Source organism: Acinonyx jubatus, chromosome D3 (assembly GCF_027475565.1).
Source record: "Acinonyx jubatus isolate Ajub_Pintada_27869175 chromosome D3, VMU_Ajub_asm_v1.0, whole genome shotgun sequence".
In the NCBI taxonomy this organism is placed as follows: Eukaryota; Metazoa; Chordata; class Mammalia; order Carnivora; family Felidae; genus Acinonyx; species Acinonyx jubatus.
In genome coordinates, this window is record NC_069392.1 from 24199919 (window position 1) to 24220899 (window position 20981).

Below are 20981 nucleotides of genomic sequence, written 5' to 3' on the forward strand. Positions count from 1 at the left end.
AATTTGTTTAAGGCCTACCTGCATCTTGGTAATTCAGTAAATATATGTCCCTTTTGTGAGACCCTGAGCTTCCAAAACAAATTACTTGCTAGGTAGGTTGATAAGTGAGGTAGAAAAGCCATTACATATAAATGGTACGCTTGAACCACCTTGTTAGGAAAATTTTAAAGTTGCCACCAGTGAAGATTTTTCTCCCTTAAAGCAGAATTGAAATTTACTTACCCTGTTTATGTGTTTTCTCTGTTTAGTCCATAATTTTGATTCACTGAGGAAAGATGTTTGTTAGTATTAAATGTAAAAAGCCAGCCAGTTTGAAACAACTGGCTCAAAGGTTTGGTCATTCTTAACTAAGTCAGAACAAAATCTGTTGTTAGAATTGGTATCGTGGAAAAGTATCCTGGAAATAAGGTAATAGGCATTTGGGAGGAAAATGAAGAAATGTCAAAACTTTCTTGTAGATTTGGTTCTTGCTGGCCTTTAGTGACTACCGATTTTCTTCTGTTTGGGTCAGCAAGTTTTAGAACTTTGGATGAATGTTTAAAGTTTTTAGACTTTTGGGCACTATAGGGATAAATGGGATAGTTAAAATATGTTTCTGAGCAAGTTGACCAAATGAATCCGTGATAGATCTTTTTGTCATACTCAGATGGATAGGTAATCTGGTAGCTGTGTTTAGAAAATCACCCATATGTGTTACATTATACCCCGAATGGACCTCTCCCACAGTTGAAGGGATTTTGGTTCCAGTTCTTCAGCAATGAAAGAAGTAATATGGACTTGTTGGCTTTTAAGGTGAAAGTATTTTCGGTTTCTTAGCTTTATTTTTATGAAGTCATGCCCCTTTACATGAGTCTTCCCAAGATTTGGAAAGAATGAGTGCTCAAAGAATTAGTTCCTCCTTATTACTATCTTTTCGGGATGTAAAGGCACAGGTAAATCTCTTTATGCCTTTGGAATCTTGCTCTAATGTTGTATGTAATGGTGCTTCAGCTTTTCTTTTCCAGTGGTTTAATGTGCCACAGGAGGGGAAGCTCCAAGTCATATGCACATTCTTATGTACTGAGGAGACAGTGGAAGGGCTGTCCACCTCTTCTGTCACTGCATGGCTCTCTGACTGGTGGGGTTCCTTTCATTTACCTTGCTTAGCTTCCAAAATTCAACAGGTGTGTGTGTGGGGGGGGGGTCCTCTGGTCAACTGCTGATTCTTAGGAGACAGAAGTCCTCTCTGGGGCCCAAGTTTCCCTAGTTTGTTCTTTCTCTTACTTTAGGAAATCAAGTTGTGTTTGAAAGTTCTCAGAGAAGCAACTTGGATGCAGAAGAGAGTGTATAGGACTTCAAGTTGGAGGATATAGTTTTGACCTGCAATTAGCCACTTAAATGCTGGTTATATGAAATAATAAATTAACGTGTACCTCACAGCGCTATTGGATACAAGAGAAGAAAGGCACGTTGAAAGTACTCAGCTCCAGGTCAACTGATAATTAAAAAGCAGTACGTCCTGTTAATTGGGCTCTCACTGTACTATGCAATGTGCTGAACACATTACAGGTGTTATCTGATTGGATCCTCCCAATAACCCTGCAAAGTTAGGTAATAGGGACTCTGTTCAACTCATGAGCAAGTTCAGAGAGCCAAGTAATGTGTCCAGTGTCCCACGGCTTCTAAGTGGTGATGTTGGGATTTAAATCCGATCTGGATAAAAAGCCTGTGCCCATAAAACTGCCTTCTTTACGGTAGGCTTGAGCCATTAAGAGTGGTCATTTCAAGGGTGTCTGGATGGCTCAGTCTTGGTTAAGTGTCTGGACTCTTGATTTCAGCTCAGGTCATGATCTCATGGTTTGTGAGTTCAAGCCCCGCATCAGGCTCTATGCTGACAGTGCAGAGCCTGTTTGGGATTCTGTCTCTCCCTCTCTTTCTGCCCCTCCCCTGCTTGTGCTCCCCCACCCCCATCTCTCAAAATAAATAAAATAAAAAATAAAAAAGTGGTCATTTCATGTACATTTCTTTGAGGACTGGAAAGACTGATTTTCCCATTTGTTGGTTAGCCAGTTGTGTTTTTTATTTGTAATGTATCCCTGCGTGTCTTTTGCCCACTTACTGTTGGGATCTTTGCTGACTGTCCTATGAATTGGCACAGACTCCTGTATTATGTACTTAACCTTCTTCCAGCTATACTTGAGGCAGCAAATAACATTCATCTTCCAGACATACAAAATTTTATATTTGATATGCTTTAGATGTTTTTCATTTTGTTTTTGAGAGAGGGAGGGTATGAGCAGGGGAGGGGCAGAGATCAGAAGCAGACTGCACTGACAGCAGCAAGCCCAGTGCGACGCTCAGACTCACCAACTGTGAGATCATGACCTGAACTGAAGTTGGACGCCTACCTGACTAAGCCATCCAAGCGCCCCTGTACTTGATATGTTTTACTGTCACATTTCTACATGGGTCCTTCACATTGTCATTTTTCTTTAGGTTTATTCTGTACAATGTACTTGAAAGCTTTTATTCAGAGACACTCCAATATTCTGGGGGCTGTTTTGTGTTCCACAGTGAGTGTGGTCTATCTAAACCACGTAAGAGAACTTCTGTGCTGTATTATATGCAGGTTGAATAGCCTCAGTTAACTTTTGGATTTCATATCAGGGAGTAGGGCAGAAGCCCAACACAAACTTGTTTCTTTTCTCCCCCCTTAAATCCTGCATACAGTTAAATGTTCCTAATCATTTTGTTGTTTTTACATTAATTTTCCACTTAGTTACTTTGGGATTGAAAATAAAACTGTTGATAACAGTCTTGAACATGGATTATGAAACTCAGAACGTAATCACTGTTGACGATGGTACTCCTTGAACTAGCCCTGTGGATGCCAACAAAGAAGGAATGGTAGTACGGAAAATACATTCGCTATTTCTCTCCCCACAGCAAAGTTCCTGCATTCGTGAGGATGATTGCTCCAGAGGGCTCCTTGGTATTTCACGAGAAAGCCTGGAACGCATACCCCTACTGTAGAACAAGTAAGCCTGGTCCATGGCAGCCGTTCTACCCCTCCGCCCCACTGCTCAGGGGGAGAGGGACTCCCAGTATCGAGGCCTTTGAGAAGGGTGACACCTGAGAAAGCCCTCTGTGGGGTTCTTGGGGAGTCACGGCAGGTGCTGTGGCAGAGGAGAGATTGCACTGCGTTCCTCTCCTGAGACCTTTGTGAGGGGCATTGATTCATTCCCTGCTGACAGCCACCTGGAGGTCCTTGCTGATGGCACTGGCTCCAGGGGTGAGACCTTAAAGGTCATCCGCACTCAAAAATGTCTTTCGGTGTAGTTTCAATAGTATTGTACTCATCTTGCCACATAATAGGGGAGGAATATGGCACACTTCTGAAACAATTTCCTGTTGTTTGCTAAATTAGCCTTAAAGTGATGTATTGCTTTTGTGACCTTATTCCTTTTACCATTGTTTTAAAATTATATTATTAATTTCATAACCTAAGGTATCCTGTAGTGTCACTCGTGTAGAAACTTTGCAGACATGAACTACTAATTGTTCTGTGTTTTCAGGTAGTTTAATCTGCGTGATACTAAGTAATATGACAGATTGTTTTGACTTTGATTAATATTCTGAAATTTTTCCCCTTTTATTGCCTACCTGCCCATTATGACTCAGTTGTAACGGTGAGTAAAACTATTTTCGTGTCACATACTCTGCATCTTTAAATTTTGCTTTACATAGTTTATTTTCAGTCATTGCTTACTTTTTAAATTAAAACTGTCCAACGCTGCATGGCTCCTCTGTGCTCTTTCCACCAGCCCACATTCTCCCGCATGTTCCCAGTTAATGGGGTTTTTTTCCAGCCTTGTCTCAAACTCTCCCCGTTGACTTTATTTTGCTTCTGCTACTTCCTTTGAATGCCGTATTTGCTCACCAAACCTCTCAGCTTCTTTAATATTAGCCCTGTATGCTGCATGACAAGTAGAGTTGTTTAAATTATTTAAAAGCATGCAGCATTTGGTTTGCCTGGTGAGTCTATAAAAATAGGCAGCTAGTGATTCTTTGTCACTTGAGGATCAGTCTTAGAGAGTCAAAGCGCAGATGCTTACGCTGGGGAAGGCTCCCGCAGACAGAAGCCCCAAAGAACCGGTGAAAGATCACTGTTATTTTGCTGTTGTGTTTTCTACAGAATGAATATATGAAAGATGATTTCTTCATTAAAATTGAAACATGGCACAAACCAGACTTGGGAACATTAGAAAATGTAAGTTTCAACTCTGGGCTTTCAGTGCAGAAGCCCCTGGAAATGGGAATAACGTAGTCCATTTTGTCATGGACAGACCGTTTGTCACCAGGGTGATCTACCTTAGACCTACCTGGACACACCAGGGTGCGTTCGATTGCGGTGAGGCAGGCAAGCAGCCAGCGACAGATGGGCTTTCCCTGTCAGTCCCCTTGCTTTGGTGCGAGAGTGGACTGGTGAGGTTGCCGTTTTTTATCTGGGACAGGGAGAGCAGAGATAAAATTCACAGATCATCCCCAAACCGATTTTAGCCATTAATTTCAGGTTTTTTTCACCTTTTCATCTCTATGTTTGCCAGAGCTACTCTACAAAGCAAACTTGACTGCTTTAATTTTCACCTCTTCTCCACTTGGCTGGGGCTGGGTTGATGTCAGAGAAATGGCCAAAAGGCGAGAGGGAAGAGCAGCTTTCAATATTTTGTAAAAATGTTGACAAGCTTCTGGTTTTCACAAGTTGGTGCACATTTATCCCTAAAATAAATTTCAAGAAAATCATTATTTAGGACTCAATGTAATCATTAACTTTTGATGAAGCTTGTCAAAGAATTTGGGGAGGCGTCTGGTATAGATTGATGCCCTTGGCCCAGTGGCTGTCCAAAGTGTGGCCTCTGGACCAGGAGCAGCATCTGGGAGCTTGTTAGAAGTGCACCTTCTCAGCCTCCATCCCATACCTATTGAACTAAAATCCCCGGTTGGGGGGTCCAGCGTCCTCCGTGTTGTGGTGCACGCTCCAGTTTGAGAACTACTGTCCAGCCTTGTGCTGCGCTGTTATAGGAGAGAAAGTTCATGTTATGGTAGATTCTGCTTTTATGTGATTGGTGCCAATTAATAGAACTTTTGAATTATGACTTGTATTTGATTTGAGTTCTTCTTCCTGAAGATCATTTGACATTTCCTGTTGTTTTTTTCATAGTGATTCTAAAATTTCGAGTCTAAATGAGAAGATTTGGTATGCTGCAGTCAGTGTATGAGTTCACGTACCTTTTCCAGCTCTCAAATGGGCGTATCTGTGGTGGTTTTTAAACCGTTCTTAATTGGTTCATAGAGGGAGTTTCAGAAATAAATGATTAATCAACACAAGGAATGGAGGAATTGATGATCCTACTGAAACTGGAAAGCTTTAGGATAATCAGATTCAGGATAGGTTTTAAACCACACAGTGCAGCTTCTTGCAGTCTAATATGTCACCTTATGTTTGTCTAGGACTCCAGGCTTGCAAGAACATTGTTGTGTATCGTTGGGTTGAACATAGGTTCGGTACATTTGGTTATATGGCTCATGTCTGAGGACTACCAGGAAGTAATGGTGATGGGTTCCTGTTAATCGGCAGCATCCTCACACCTCCCCCTTCCCCACACTTATTTTTTAGGGCTACAGGGGGTAAAAGATTTGTAGATCCCTTAAGACTTCAGACAACTAATTTAGTGAGGTAGGAATTTGGGTTTCTTTTATTCTTCATAATGTGCTCCAAAAGGCTCAGATAAAGAATATATATATAACTGTAGTAGTTTTGTCTAGTAAGAATAGTCTGCGGTTTGTTGTGTCTCATTTATCTTTGTCATTTTTAGGTACACGGTTTAGATCCGAACACGTGGAAAACTGTTGAAATTGTCCACATAGATATTGCAGATCGAAGTCAAGTTGAACCAGCAGTAAGTACTGCATAGTCCTCTGTGACATTTTAACCTGCTGCCTCTTAAATCTAAAAATGATCTTCACTCTTCCTTTTACGGCCTGCATTTCTACACTGAAATGAGTCTGGAGGTCAGGTGTCGGTCCGTACAACAAAAAGACCAGCGAGTAGGAGAGAAGGTTGTCTTTATTGTGGATTTCACCTTTACACAAATGATCCCTTTGAGAAATGCTGGTATACCTGAGATATATAGAGGTTTGTTTTCATTGTGGGGGGAAAGGGACTAACATTATTTTACAAAAGAATTCTCCCTTGAACTTCTATAAATAATGCGGGTCCCTTATACTTTTAAAGTGTGGCTGGGGCGCCTGGGTGGCGCAGTCGGTTAAGCGTCCGACTTCAGCCAGGTCACGATCTCGCGGTCCGTGAGTTCGAGCCCCATGTCAGGCTCTGGGCTGATGGCTCGGAGCCTGGAGCCTGTTTCCGATTCTGTGTCTCCCTCTCTCTCTGCCCCTCCCCCGTTCATGCTCTGTCTCTCTCTGTCCCCAAAATAAATAAAAAACGTTGGAAAAAAAAAAATTTAAAGTGTGGTTAAGAAAGCTTAACAGTTGTACAGCTTCCTAATCTTGATTTTTACTAGATGTAAATATTTGTACTTTAGGCTTTTGACTTAATAAAAACACCCCCCGCCCCCAAAGGTGAAGACCTGCATTCTCCCAAAGTAAGACCCTTGTATTACTCTGCTGCAGCTTGTGAAAATTAACTCAGTTCTTATCTTGGAGTGTGCTGGGTGCTGCTTGGTTTTGCAGGGCACAGTTGTGGACTTTTTATATGTTAAGATAACCAGTGACCCTTTTCCTGCTAGTCCAGAGAGCAGAAGCTTTGAAACAAGAGTGGCAGGCATCCCTTCTTTCTGTCACGGGAAAGCCCAGTGTATTCAGTTAGATTTTTATTTCATGGCCTTTCCGTTTCATTTTCAGCGCTTATTGTCTGAACCTGAGCAGCGTTGTAAGTTGAACAGAAATAACCTCAACAAGTGCCTGGATGGCTCAGTCGGTTAAGGGTCTGACTCTTGGTTTTGGCTCAGGTCGTGATCTCATTGTTGGTGGCATTGAGCCCTGCATCGGGCTCCGTGCTGACAGCGTGGAGCCTGCTTGGGATTCTCTCCCTCTCCCTCTCCCTCTCCCTCTGCGCTTCCCTGCTCATGCTCTATCAAAATAAATAAGCTTAAAAAACAAACAAACAAACCCCAACACTAAATGTCTGGTTTTGCTGTTGCAACTTAAAAGTAACCCTTCTAAAACAGAGGTCTCCCACCTTTTCTCTGCAATCACTGGGGTCGAGACTACCAGCAGTGACCTGCTAGACTGGATCCTGTTTTGTTAGGATATCCTCCCTTAATAGAAATGTAAGCACTAATGAGGGACCCTTGTCATAGAACTTCTTAAATTTTAGTTGTGCTGTGATTTGAAGTTATTTTCAGTTCTAAGGAGAATTCCACCTTTGAAATGATACAGGATTTTTTTTTTTTAATCCTCAGAAGTGAATGTATTTTCTGTTTTAAAAACAATATTCACGTGTCTGTTTTGCCTTTTTTTCCCTCTGTGTCTTTTCCAGCCACGATTCACTGAGTGTGAAAGAATGGTGGTAGGAGGACAGTGTTTGGGAGTGAGCAGTGCGCGAGTCGGTTAGTGGGCGGGGGCGGGCTGACCTACATGCCTGCACCGACAGATCACCAGATCATGCCGAGCAGCCGTACGGGTGCCCCGGGGAAGGCATTCAGGTGGCATTGTTGGTGTTTGGAAAAGTTGTGCTGGCCAGACAAAATGATCGGATCTTGTGGTTCATGGGTTTGCATTCCAGGTTGTTCTCCTGCAGAATACAAGACACCTTTGGTCTTGCTGGCGTCATAAGAGCGGTTCTTTGTTCTTGTTCTCAGGCTAAAATGGGTGCTCAGTGTTTGCAGGCATGAATGCAAGTGGGAAGAGCAGTGAAGGCTGATTGTGCAAGAACCCTGGGGGCCCTTGGTCTCATGCCTTCGACCCCAGGCCAGCCTTCAGCGAGGAGAGAAAAGGCACTGTTGGCCCCGAGGACACATGACAACAGCACTTGAGATAGCTGCTGCGCTAAGGCTGAGCGGGTGCTTCCCTGTGTGGAATGTTGTTTAGGATGGATCCGTAGGGAAAGAGCTGGATTGGGCCCAAATGAGAAGAGTCTGTACCGTGAGTCCATGGAGCTGTGACTAAAAACATACATTCTGAAACTAGATTGGCTTCAGATTCAAATTTTGAGGTTCTGCCACCTGCTGGCTATTCAGTCTCGGATGGGTTGCTTACTCTCTCTCTGCCTAATTATCTCACAGCGTTAAATGTGAGCACTTAGAGCACCACCTAGTTTAATAAATGTTCGCCATTATTGTCCACCGTTGTGCAGGAGTTCTGAGACCTGTGTTCAAACCAAGCATTGTTGGGGAGTAAATAAATATGTATATGTGGTTTTTATCAGTCAGTGTTCGTAGCTCCTGTTTTCCAAGTTACGTTTTAGAGATGAGTGAGATAGAAATTTATTTTAAAGTTTACTGAATTCACAGTACTTTTGAGTTGAAGCACACATAACATTTACCATTTTAACCACTTTAAAATGGACAATTCAGTGGCATTTTGCACAAGTATATTCTCACCATCGCCATCACCCAGTTTCAGAACGTCTTCATCACTCCAAAAGGACGCCCTGCACCCATTGACGGTCACTCCCTTCTCTGCCTTCTCCCCAGCCGTTGGCTACCACTAATCTGTTTTCATGGATTTACCTCTGCTGGATAATTCATAGAAGTGGACTTCATAACAGTACATGACCTTCTGTGTCTGGCTTCTGTTACTTTGGCGTGTTTTCATCCTCGTTGTAGGATGTGCCATCACTTCATTTCTTTTTATGGCTGATAACAGTCCAGTCTGTTTATGTGCTCATCTGTGCATGGACATTGGGTTGTTTCCACCTTGTGGCTCTTGTAACTGGTGCTGCTGTGGACATTGTGTCACAGTAGTTGTTTATGTGTTTTGTCAGTTGTGAATACTAAAAATACAGCTGATACCATGTAGGGATGCTCAGACCTTTTGACGTCACAAAAGGAACCCTGACATACACATTTACTGCTGTGAAAGGGGAGAACGGAACTCTGTGCTGGGAGGTGAGGATACTCTGAGCAGTTGTAAACCCAGGGGTGTGTGAAGCCCTGGTGGGCGGGGGGTGAATTGTGGGGCCGGTGCCCATCCCAGCAAGGAGGTAGGGAAGAGACGTAGTGGGGCAGGGGCTCTGGGTCTGCCCTTTTCTTCCACTCATCTTCTTCTTTCCACACTTCAGGCACAGACATTCACCCTGACACCCTCCCTTCAGCTTCCACCCCATCTATTTGGCCATGAATAGTTAATGTTTGTCCTAGGATTAGCGTCTGATGCAAACATCTGGACCACCTGGCCATCTTTGCTTCTTAACCAGATCCACTTTGGTTTTCTGTTTTGATTGGTTCATTTGATTCTGCTCTTTCATGTTCCTTAAAACTTCTGGTCCATGGTGTTGGCGAAAGTACACATTTGCAGTTCTCAAATGACAGCGTTGTCTTAGCAGTCCACAGGTACTGAGTGCCTGCTCTGTGCTGCTGGACTAGCCCTGCAGTAGCTGTCCAGGGTGGTACAGAACCTCCCAGAGGCTTGCAATCTGACTGAGACCAGCCCAGTGCAGTGAAATGGTGAACAAACGGCAGAGCCTTTTGCATGGTCCAAAGTGCTGCAGGATTTCAGAGAGAAGAACAGTGTGTGAGGACGAAAATCTGGGAAGACCGAATGGAGGAGGCGTAACATGAGGAAAAGTACAATTTGATGGGTGGAATAGTCTACTCCCACCCTCGTTACTTTTTTCTCTCTTACCCTCATTACTCTGACATTGTAAGTTTGTTTGTTTTTCTCTTCTCCCTAAGTAGAGATTGCACCATGGAGGGAAGCGTCTTTTTTACTCTTAACTGTCGTCTTCCCAGCTCCTTGAACAGTGCCTGAGCTATGTTAGGTAGTCAGTGAATGAAGGCATTGTAGGCAAGTGGAGGTGCAGGTGCGTTATCCGACACTGAGGGGAAAGTTGGAATAGTTTTTAGAGTCGAAGGGGACCTGAGCTACCTCAGCCTCATTGCTTTCAGACCGTGTTTTGTGTAATCCTAAGAATTTCTTGGAGCTCAGCAGTTTCTCTGGCTGTCAGGATGGAGTGACTAGAACATGGGGCTGAGGAGTTCCCTCTGTCCCCCTCTCCCAGCATAGTCCTGCCTGTCTGACATTAGTCTTCACCATAAAATGGACTTTGAACACACAGTTCTGCAGCCACAGAAAGTTTGATTTCGGGGCTAACCACCCTGTTTTACAAGTCAGGAAACTGAAGCCCAGGTAAACGAGTCTTTTCCCAAGATCGTTTAGCCACTGCCAGCAATGGAAATTCTGACTCTCAATCCAGAGTTCTTTCCACCGATTTTCCAGTCTTCCGTTTCAGAGCTAAGGCCCTGCTTTGTCACTCGTCAAGCTGCTGGCTTCGTTTCCCCACTATTTGTTCTGTTCTGCCTTCCGGTACTCCTTCCTCTCTGTCTGAGGCCTGTGTGTCCTGAGGGTCAGACAACATTTCTTCCAGGGAGATTTCATTCACGTTGGAATCCTCTACCCTTCTGCTCTTACTCGTTTCATTGATGTACCTTGGTCTCCATGTTCTCAAACTCATCCCCTTTTCAGAGTGAGGACTTCATCAGCATTTGTTGAGTGAACCTGATGAGCTTGAGAATGATGATGAAACTAATCTTTGTGAGTCAAGACATTTTATAAAATCAGTTTGATGTTAACTTGACACCTGGGTTGGCAAGGAGGGAGAAGAAACAGGCACCCACTTACATTGCCCCTGGGTGTGTAAATCGGCACAACCTGTTTCGCGGAATTACAAATGTACACGCCCTTTGACCCAGCAGAATTCCATTTCTAGGAATTGATCCTACTCAGTATGAAGTGACAAAGGTATAAACGTATGACTGGAAACAGTCTGACGTCTAAATGTTTCTCCATCAACAGGGACTAAGAACCTTATGGGTCACCTGTATAGTGGAGTTCAGTTTGATCATTAAGAGGGAGTGAGCTCTATTTGTACTGATCAGGAATCCTTCACAAGGTAATGTGGGAGAAAGATGAAAAAGATAAAAAAGAGTACGTATAGGATGCTTCCATTTGTAAGAGCGTCAAAGGGAGAAAAATAGATCTGTATGCATGTACTTGCTCATGTATGAGACAGTCGGGAAGAAAGTGAAAGGCGGTAGTGATTCCTTCATGAACGGTGGTGAGGGAGCCAGATGGCTGGGGAACGGGGTGGAAGAGTCGAGGTCTGTCGGACGTGTGTGCAGCGAACTGTTGGGGGACGTCTTCTTGCTTAGCGTATCGGTTTTCTGTTGCTGCACGACGCCTCACAAATTTGGTGGCCAGGGAAGGCAACCTCATCGAAGGAGTGCCAGCCCTGTGCCACACATATGTAGTCTGCTGGTGAGAAGCGTGTCATGGGTTCCACCAGTGCTTGGGGGAGGAGCTTGTACAGGAGTGTGACTCGTTGTGGGAGTCCTCTTGGGACACGTCTGCCATGCCATCGGTCAATTTTTAGTACCTAAACCTCGCTCTTCAAGGATTAAAGTGAACACTAGAATCAAGAGTTTAGTAACTATGGACCAACGATGTGGATTTTTAGTAGGGAGACCTTGTGAGGGTGTGGTGATCTCTCAAGAGTTCAGGCTGTGGCACCTTAACCCCTGGAGGTTTTGGTCTCAGTCTGACTGAATCCATGATTTTCATCTGGTTGGTAATGAACTCTGGTTTTTCTTGAATGAGCTAGTTTTTCTAAAAACTTCTTGAATGACTGAATTTCTTTCCTGCCTATTAACATGCTTTAAAAGAAATAAAAGCAGTTAATTAGTAATTTTGAGAGGATTAATAGCCAGGTCTCCTCTCCAATCAGGAGTAATGTGAAATAGTTGGGAGTTCAGGAAACCCAAGAATTTGGGGGGTGCCTGGGTGGCTCAGTCGGTTAAGCGTTTGACTGGATTTCTGCTCAGGTCATGATCTCAGTTTGTGGGATTGAGCTCCATGTTAGTCTCTGTGCTGCTGGTGTGGAGCCTGCTTAGGATTCTCTCGCTTCTCTCTGCCCCTCCTCACTCACGCATGCATGCTTCTGCACGCTCTCTCAAAAGTAAATAAAATCAGCTTTATTTAAAAAAAAAAAAAAAAAAAAACCCAACCCAAGAATTTGCAAGTGAATCTTGACTGTTAACTCCACCTGGTGGGGGGTTTCTGTCACTGCAGGGGGATTTAACACAAATACAGCCCTGGACAGTTTAATTCAGAGTGACTGTTGATTACTTTAAGGATCAACTCTGCTGGGTTGCTGGTGTCAGACAGCTCATATATCACTCTTGTTGTAGACTTTGCTGTTTTTTGCTTGTGCTTATGAACTGTACCTCAGTGTACACAGAAAGGATGTGATAAGACCCACAGAGTAACTAAATATTTGAGTGGCTCCTTTGACATAATTTACATATTTGAAGAGTGACATTGTCACAATAACTCTAGGAACAAGAATTTGACCCAAGGTCACAGTAATTTGCATACACACACACACACACACACACACACACATATATATAAATATATGGTTTATCCACTTTTTTTTGTTGATTACTTATGGAAAGTCTGTATAGGACTGTTACTATAGCCACCATTCTCTGTAGCTTCCTAGAAGATACATGATTGCCTAATGAAACAAGCTAAGGATTCTGGGATGTCTGCATAAACGTCTCCTCTCCGCCCTCCCTGTTTCCTTTGGCCACTATTCAAAACTGGTTTCCTGTTTTGGGGGAAAGAGGCATTGTAGTGAAGTATTAAGGTGTTCCATCCCTTAAGAACGAAGCTACCTTCTGCTTGGCAAGCCATTCCAGGAGAACACATCCCTGAGCCCCCTCCCTCCTCCATCCCCACACCGTCCCAGCCCCTCTTCCATTTCAGATCTAACCTTGGCATGGCTCCTGAAAAGCCTTCCTCTTTTCCACAGTAAATTGGGTACCCTTTGGGGGCCCAGACTCTGTTGTACCTCATCGTCTCTGTGTTTCCAGGAGATGATGAGGTACGACATCATCTCTTTCTTTCCAGCAAGATGCTCAGTGCATGATACCGAGTGAACTTTTAATAAAGGCTTGGTGAATCAAAAAGAATTTGCAGATTTTTTTTCCTTTGTGTTGTCTAAAAAAAAGAAGGGGGAGAAGACAGTTTGGAGGAATTGATGTTTTTATCATTCAAATATTCAATGAACAAAATGCTGCTGTAGTTCCTTCTTTACTAATCTTAGGTGATGAAGTAGGTGATATGCTCTCGGTTCTAAAAATTCATTTCTGAATGAGCAAATACCTTTCTGTCAGATTGAAAAGTGTTTTAGTTAGATCACATTGTAATGAATCAAGGTTTTCTCTATCATACGGAAGATACCAGAATATATATGTTTTTTTAAATTTTTACAGTTGTTGTTGATACAGAACCACAATAAAAAAAAGTTGAGATTTCTTTAAACATCCTGATGAAATGCACATGCATATCTTCAACTCATTTCCAAAATATATACAAATGAGTCAGTTGACATCTGCTTCTGCTTTTTTTTTAAGGTATAAATGTGAATCTGGCCCCTTTTAATCATCTCCAGCACTTTGTCTAAGTAGCTTTTCATGATTTGTATACAAAAGTCACTTCCCAGGAGAGGAAGACCCTTTAAAGTGTAAGCCGAAGTGTACACACGATTAACATCAGAGAGACCTTCGTTTTTGGAAGTAATTTGAAAGAAAATGAGCACGGTTTAAAAAACAGAAAGAAATTGGAACCACATTTTTAGGTATTTATGTGGAACCAGAAAGGACTGTATCAGCCTTCCTCTGTAGTATCTGCTTCCTCTGTAGTATATGCTGTGACTTTATTGTTATTTCCAAGAATTGATTTAAGTAGAAGTAGTGTTTAAATCAGGATTTTAAGGCTCACAGGTCTCAAAATGACTTAGTTGAACATCTGTTTTTTAAGTGTCAGTAATAAGCGAATACTTGTAGGAAAACATTGTTTGGAAGACGTAGTATAAGAGTACAGATCTATTCCCTGTTAAAATGCAGCTCATATAAAGAGGGAATGAGTTTTTTTTCCCTCCTATTTCAGCATGTTGGAGTGTATCCACTTGTGGTGAAAGATTTTTCCCAGATGAGGCATTTCAAAACCAAGACGTGCCCAGTTTTGTGACTGTAGTGGTGTTTCACCACACCAGGTTGTGTCTGGGTCACAGAAAGGATGTGGAGGGTGTGCTCCGACTGATGGGGTTCGGGGTTCTTCTCGGGGACTTCCCTAGAGAGCTTGAAGGAGCCCCTTTGAATGTGAGTGACCCAGTAGGCTTGTGCTCCTAAACTAAAGCTCAGATTTCATGCCTCTTCTTTCTTTTGTTCTTTCTGACCTTCCTTTTAACCTCTTGTTACTCATTACCCTCAGTCCCTTCATCCCGACCTGCCTGTGAGTGTAACTGCCCCGTCGGATTTACCCCAACTCTCCGCCTTTTCTCCCAGTCCCTGTCATTTGCAGATGCCCCCCTGGGGGGCGGTGGGGAGGGCGTGACTTGAAGCTGCTCTGCAGCCCTGATGCCTGCCTGACAGAGCTGGACATCCTGAGCTCTGGGCCTTGGGTCCCCACACACTGCTCAAGTCTGGACTGCCCTCTGGGCCGCCTCTTGGCAGTAGAACCCTTCTCCCCAGGAGCTTTTCCAGCCTAGCGCCTGGAGTAACACGTGGCTCCACTCCCTTGTCACAGTGGGGTCCTCCACACTCCAGGGGACCCTGACACTCCCAGGTGAGGGCGTGGGCTGCCAGTCCAGCTCACCCTTCCTGGAAGTTCCTGGAATCCAGCCCATTCGGCCTCACCCCCCTTGTTTGTTTTCCTTTGGAGAAGACCCCCCCCCCCCCCACCGTGGCTAGGGGGGCAGGTCTGTACTTGTGGGAGTCCCAGTTGTGGGCTGGATCTGCTCACAGGTCCAGTTCTCTGACCATTGGAAGCAAAGAGGTTCTTTTCAGGGCTTCTGAGGCCTTCTGGGGAGCCTTGTAACTAACTCCCAAGCCTGCCTCTCAGTGCCTTAGCTAGGACTCCAGCCCAAACGCTTAAGTCCCTTTCCTTTCAAGCTTGGTCTGTCCAGGGACAGCTTGTTAGAAATGCAGATTTTTAGCTTCCTCCCTAGTCAGTGTCCAGGTAGCACTCTGGGCTCCACATAGCTCTCCAGGAGATTTCTGTACATGCTCACACTTGGGACATGCTCAAGTATACACGATACAGAGTGAAGATTGCACAGTGGGCACTCTTTGAGGGTCATGGTCCAAAACATTCACCCCAGCCTTTGTTTTCACTGTTAAGGAGTTTGAGCCCAGGAGGAAGTGCTGTAACTTCCCTGAGCCACATAAGCACTGGAAAGAGGAATCAGGACTTAAAAGTGGGGCTGCTGACTTATTTTTGTCTTTCTAGAGCATCTTCTCACCATATGATGTTCCTTCCTTTGCAATATGTTAAGAGCATGCTTAATTTATTTAAAACAAACAATCAACCACCTGTTCTTTCCATCTCCCCTGGTTCCCCAAAATAGCAGTTTCATTAGTGGCCTGGGTCACCTCCTCCCGCAACTGCTAGATGCTGGGATATTTGGAAATTTGCATCTGTGCAAGAGAACAAAAAAGGATTGGAGCCCCTAAGATGTCTTTTGGTGTGGGCGCTTACAGAGAGCACCATACGTTTTCTCTTATGTGCACTTAGCTAACATCTTTTGGAACTCACTGTTTGCTCTGTGTTGGTATGGTAAATATTTTTCCAGATAAAGAGAAATTGTATCTGTCTGAAGGGAGTGCAAGATTCTTAATCAGCAAACACATTAAAGTGTTCCTAAGTGACTTGGAGTTGGTTGCTTGTGTAGTGAGTGTGGTGGTGCTAAGTGCCCCTGTGCCAAAGGACGCCCCCCTCCCCCCACCCCACCCCCACCCACACAACTGATACAGACCAGCGCTGGGCTCCAGGCTGTAGCCAAAGTCCGAGTTCGAAGGCTGACTAGAGCCTAGAGGTTTGGAGTTTTGTACTTTACTAAAAGAAGAGTTCTGGCCCATTTTAGTTGTACACCAAAAGATTATAATGGAATTGTTGGGCTCTTCTAAACTGCTCCCTTAAGCCGTTTGTGGAAATTCCATGGTAATCCCTTTAAGGATTGTGATGTTCAAAGAAACAAGTTTGGGCTTTTTGCTTGTTCTTTCTGGCCTTGGCCATTTGTTCTTTGTTTATGATGCATTTATTTGGTATGTTTTGGTAGGCAGTTTTAGTTGAGAGTAGAAATGTGCTAAGCAGTACCTGGTTTTCTGAATCCCATTTGCCTTTGAAAAATGAATATTTAAGACTTGCTTTTCCATGCATTTAGCCCTTTTTACTTTGAATGCACCATTCCCTTGAGTGTGTAACATTCTGACACTTCTAAGTTTATTTTTTTAGAGAGCGGAGCGGGGAGGGCAGAGAGCAGGACAGATAGAATCCCGAGCAGGCTCCATGCTGCCAGCGCAGAGCCCAGTGTGGGGCTCAGTGCCACAAACCGTGAGACCATGACCTGAGCCAAAATCAAGAGTCAGATGCTTAACCAACTGAGCCACCCAGGCACCCTGAACAATGACCCTTTTTAATTGTTTTAAACCACGAGTGTATATTGTGTTTAGTTACTGCCGTTTTTTTTTTTTGTTTTTTTGTTTTTTAAAGATACTTTTTCCTGAATGTCAGCCTTGGAAAGCTGATGAAACTTGGTTTGTTTATTTAGGCATGTAAGTTTTGGTCACACCTTAAGCAATGCTTGTTTCTCGTGCTCTAGGAAGGATTTGGGCCCATCTTTTTCTTTGATCAGGCATTCTGTGGGACAGTGCCCAGATGTTACACATTTGAGTGCATAGTCTTGGCAACATATGCTTTACTGTACTGCCTTTAGAAAAAAACTTCATTAATTTTAAGGAAATGCAAGAATCATAAATTATGCTTTCTATGTAATCTTTAAAAGATTAAATTTTTTCTAAAAACAGGAAATCTGGCTAGAAAAAGTTAAATATTAGCTCCAACTTTGTGAAATTGTTCATATTTGTCAGCTTTGAGCCACACAAATGACATTTTTGGGGTCAACCTAATAGACCTTCCAAATTAATCTTTGATGGATAATAACCCATAGCAGTCAGCACCGACCATTACTTCACTTCATCGTCTCTCCCGGCTTTTCAAAAAGGTCTGCATTCTAGATGTTGCTTTTGTTTCAGCTGTAGCTGCTTGCTTCCTAAGAAGGGCTTTCTGCTTGTCGGAGCTGTGCAGGGGCTACCTAATTCTTTAGTCCTGAAAAGAGCTTTTGTTTATTAGAAGTTTGTGACTGAGAGCCAGCGAGTCCAAGGAGAGCCTGTGGTTGCCAAATGCGGCTTCAGTTCTCTTTGGCGTGAGCAGACACTCGATCTAGTAGAGTACCTCTTCCTTTTGCTGTTAAAATGAACGTAGACTAAGCGTTAGAAACTTCTCTCTGGTGTATGTGCGAGAGCTCCAAGAGCTCCTTATTAAAGCGTGTGCAGAGTAAGGAGGGGAGACGTGTGACCCAGCTCCTCACTGTAATCGTAGCCCCCTTGAACTCGGGGGGAAGAAAAAACCAAAACAACTCAAGTATAGCTTTTAAGGTAGCGGTGATTTTGCATTTGCTTAAGAAATTTCTCCTTGTCAAATAAATGCTCGTCTTGTCCCACCTTTTCTATGCTGGGAAGCAAGCCACTGTCGAAATCCTTTTTGTAGTAAGTTATAGAGGTTTACCCCCCATCCTTAAAGGAGATACAAATAAACATAGGCATGGTTTTTATTGAAAAGAAATGTAAAAACGTTCCCCACTTTATTCTGCTCCCTTACATGGTCAACTTTTGGAACTCTTAGAAGATTTACATCCACCCCGGGGATTTGGAGAATGTCCTAGTGTATTTGAAGGCATAGTTGCATGGCAGTGCCCCCTTGTGGGAAAATAACATATTGCTTCGTTCATAAGCTTGGTTAAATCTTAGCAAGGACTTTTAAATTTCCCTTAAAAATCTGCATGTACAAGTCTATTTTGCACAAAATGCTTTTTCACTAAAACCTGTTAACTTAATGTTTACTTCTGATCTCTTCCATATTTTAAAAATAAAAAAGTAGGGGGGCGGTGGAGGTGGTGAGGTGTGAGGTCGAGTTGCTCCAGTTTCTGGGGGGAAACGCCATTTTGAGCAGCTGAAAGAAATTCGCATAAATGGCTTCAAATCGAGGTTTTTTTTAAGTGTATTCCTTATAAAAGCCTCCCACCCCCCTTTTTTTTATTAAAAGCAGTGCAACTCTTTTTTTTTTTTTAATTTTTTTTAATGTTTATTTTTGAGAGAGAGAGAGAGAGAGAGCGAGAGCACGCGCACACATGAGCTGGGGAGGGGCAAAGAGTGAGGGAAACAGAATCTGAAGCAGACTCCAGACTCTGGGCTGTTAGCACAGAGCCTGACTTGTGCCTGGCTTGGGGCTCAAACTCACGAGCCGTGAGATCGTGACCTGAACCAAAGTCAGAGGCTCAACCGACTGAGGCACCCAGGCACCCCAGCAGTGTAACTCTTTCTTAGGGAGAGGGGGAGCAAAGATCCCTTCATTACTTGAGCACTCTCAGATGATAAAGCGTAAATCACATCACATGTTGGCATTCAAAAGTGTGGTGGTTGGCCCGGTTGTTGACAGAGCTGCCTTGAGTCTTGGCCCGTCTGCTCTGCAAGGGCAAGGGATTTCACTTCTCCACCCCCAGAAATGGTGGGATCACCTGTGTTCCAGCATTGTGACGGTTAGCTGGGAGAATGCATGTGCCTGGCATATAACAAGTTCTCCAAACATAGTAGCAAGAATAGTGCTGGTTATTGGATTTTGCTCTTGCTGTAAAAAATAAAAATTGTTTCCCTGCAATTATTTCCTACTTAATGTTTGTTAAATTAGTGCTAATGGGTTAACTGGGGTCCTGGGGCTTAGGAGCAGCTGTGTCTGAGGTCAGCTCATAAACCAACATGGACGTTTTGCTGGAAAGGGCTCACCTGAATATTCATTAGGGCTTTCCCCTGGTTTTAGTTTAAGGAATTTGATATGATCGGTTTTATGATCTGTTGTCATTTAAGAAATAAATACATTTTGTGTTAAGTAAGACTTTTCCTGAACATATTACGTACATTTCAGGCATTTGCAATTTAATCTTTAAAAATGTAATGTTCAACATTCGTATCAAGAGTATTAAGAGTTATTCATTTTAAAATGCTCTAATCAGTATTTAACTGCAAATAGGTGGTAGTAACAAATATATTGTGTATTTGTGCATGAAACATAGGCTTACCCAAACCAGTAGCCCACTTATCTGAGGGCAGGGCTCAGGAGTAGCCCACCAGCCCTGGGCTATCCAGGAATCCCTTCTCCCGCCCGCCAAGGGCTTTACTCCTTTTCCCCCCGCACCTCACCTTCCCGAGTCTCATCTAGAACACAACTATCTGGTTCCCCTGCAGGTGTGCAGGAGGAGATGGAGTCTGTCACTTCAGGGTTGTTTTTTTGTTGTTGTTTTTTTTTACTTTCATTTTATTTTTATTTATTTTTTTAAGTAGCATGGGGCTCAAATTTAATGGCCGCTGGATCAAGAGTCGCTTGCTCTAACAACTGAGCCAGCCAGGTGTCCCTGTCACATCAGGCTTTTGGTTGCAACTTCTTTTCAGGCCTGAAATTGATTTCTTTCTATTTCTGTATTAATTTGTAGCCTTCCAAAGGCTTTCGGGGTCTGCCTTCATAAGCGTGACAGTGTTGGCGGTCTCTGAAAGAATGGAAGAGGCACCCAGCCCACTGTGCCCCTAGCTGGCTGTGCCCTAGCCTGACTATTCTACGCTATGGCCACCTTTTAGCATAGAGCTCTGTTGACAGCCTCTGCCCCCTTCCCATGCTCAGCCCCACCGCTACTCCCACCCCAGATCTCTATGCAGGGTCTCCAGGAGATTAAAAAGATCACCAGAAAAGTGTTCTCTTCAGCCCTGTAGGTTTGACTGCATTTCTCTGTTCTGAGTGCAGTTGTTTAAAAATTAGCCTTTTAGGATTCATTGGTGGGAAGCCGGTAAGGATTAATGAGAAGGCTGAATTAGAGAATATTTTTTAATGCAGTTTTGTTCCTCAGAGGTACATTCAGTAACAGAAACTAGGCCAACAAGTTATTGACAATTAGTGGTCCTTTGGGAATCTGCTTTAATGAATAGATAAGAATGATTTGTAATTAGCATAATAATTATATGCAAATGAATGCTTCTGAATTGCTCTAAAACACTTCTGAACTGTTTAAACAGCCCTCCTGAGATCTTGTTACTCTATTAATTTGTGTAGCAAATCTTTTTTTCATAGATCACGCAAAGATAAACTTCAGTCCAGCCCCTGTCCGAATTATTATAAATTCCAAGGTGGTAGGACCTGAATTAATGAGATTTACTTATACTGTATTAATGGTGCTCTGTGGGAACCTGAAAGGGTGAGGGGTCCTTGGGGAGCTGTAATTAAAAATAGGAAAGAAAGCTGCTTATTTGAAAATAACTGTTGAAATGAGTTTCTTAAACAAGTTCGTAAATGTTATTTGTCTTTACACCTCTGTTACTTGCTGTTGCAAAATTTAATGCAAACATTTTTTTTTCATGGGCTTCCCCTCTGGAGTCTGGCTTGGATTTTGTCAGCTCCAATTAGTTATGCGCTGGGGTCAGCGGTGATAGGATCCAGGAACGCCTTGTTTTCCAAGTGCCACAATACGTACTGAAAAATGAAGCGCAGGCTAATAGATGATGTTTGTTATTTATCTTCATATTTAATTTGGTTTTCTCCCCCTCATCCTGGGCTTTACTTTTAGGATGTGATTAGAGGAAATAAGCTTTGCTAGGTTG

General features: G+C 43.3%; 1 protein-coding gene across 2 annotated transcripts in view; it reads left to right on the forward strand.

Annotated features, from left to right (window-relative positions):
* Nucleotides 1–20981, forward strand: part of PITPNB (phosphatidylinositol transfer protein beta) — a 62863-nt gene that overhangs the window by 16032 nt on the left and 25850 nt on the right. For both annotated transcript variants that reach the window (XM_053206484.1, XM_053206483.1), the window contains exons 4-6: nt 2926–3023; nt 4173–4249; nt 5856–5939. In XM_053206484.1, coding sequence (XP_053062459.1) covers nt 2926–3023; nt 4173–4249; nt 5856–5939 — 259 coding nt within the window. The remainder of the gene's footprint in view (nt 1–2925; nt 3024–4172; nt 4250–5855; nt 5940–20981) is intronic.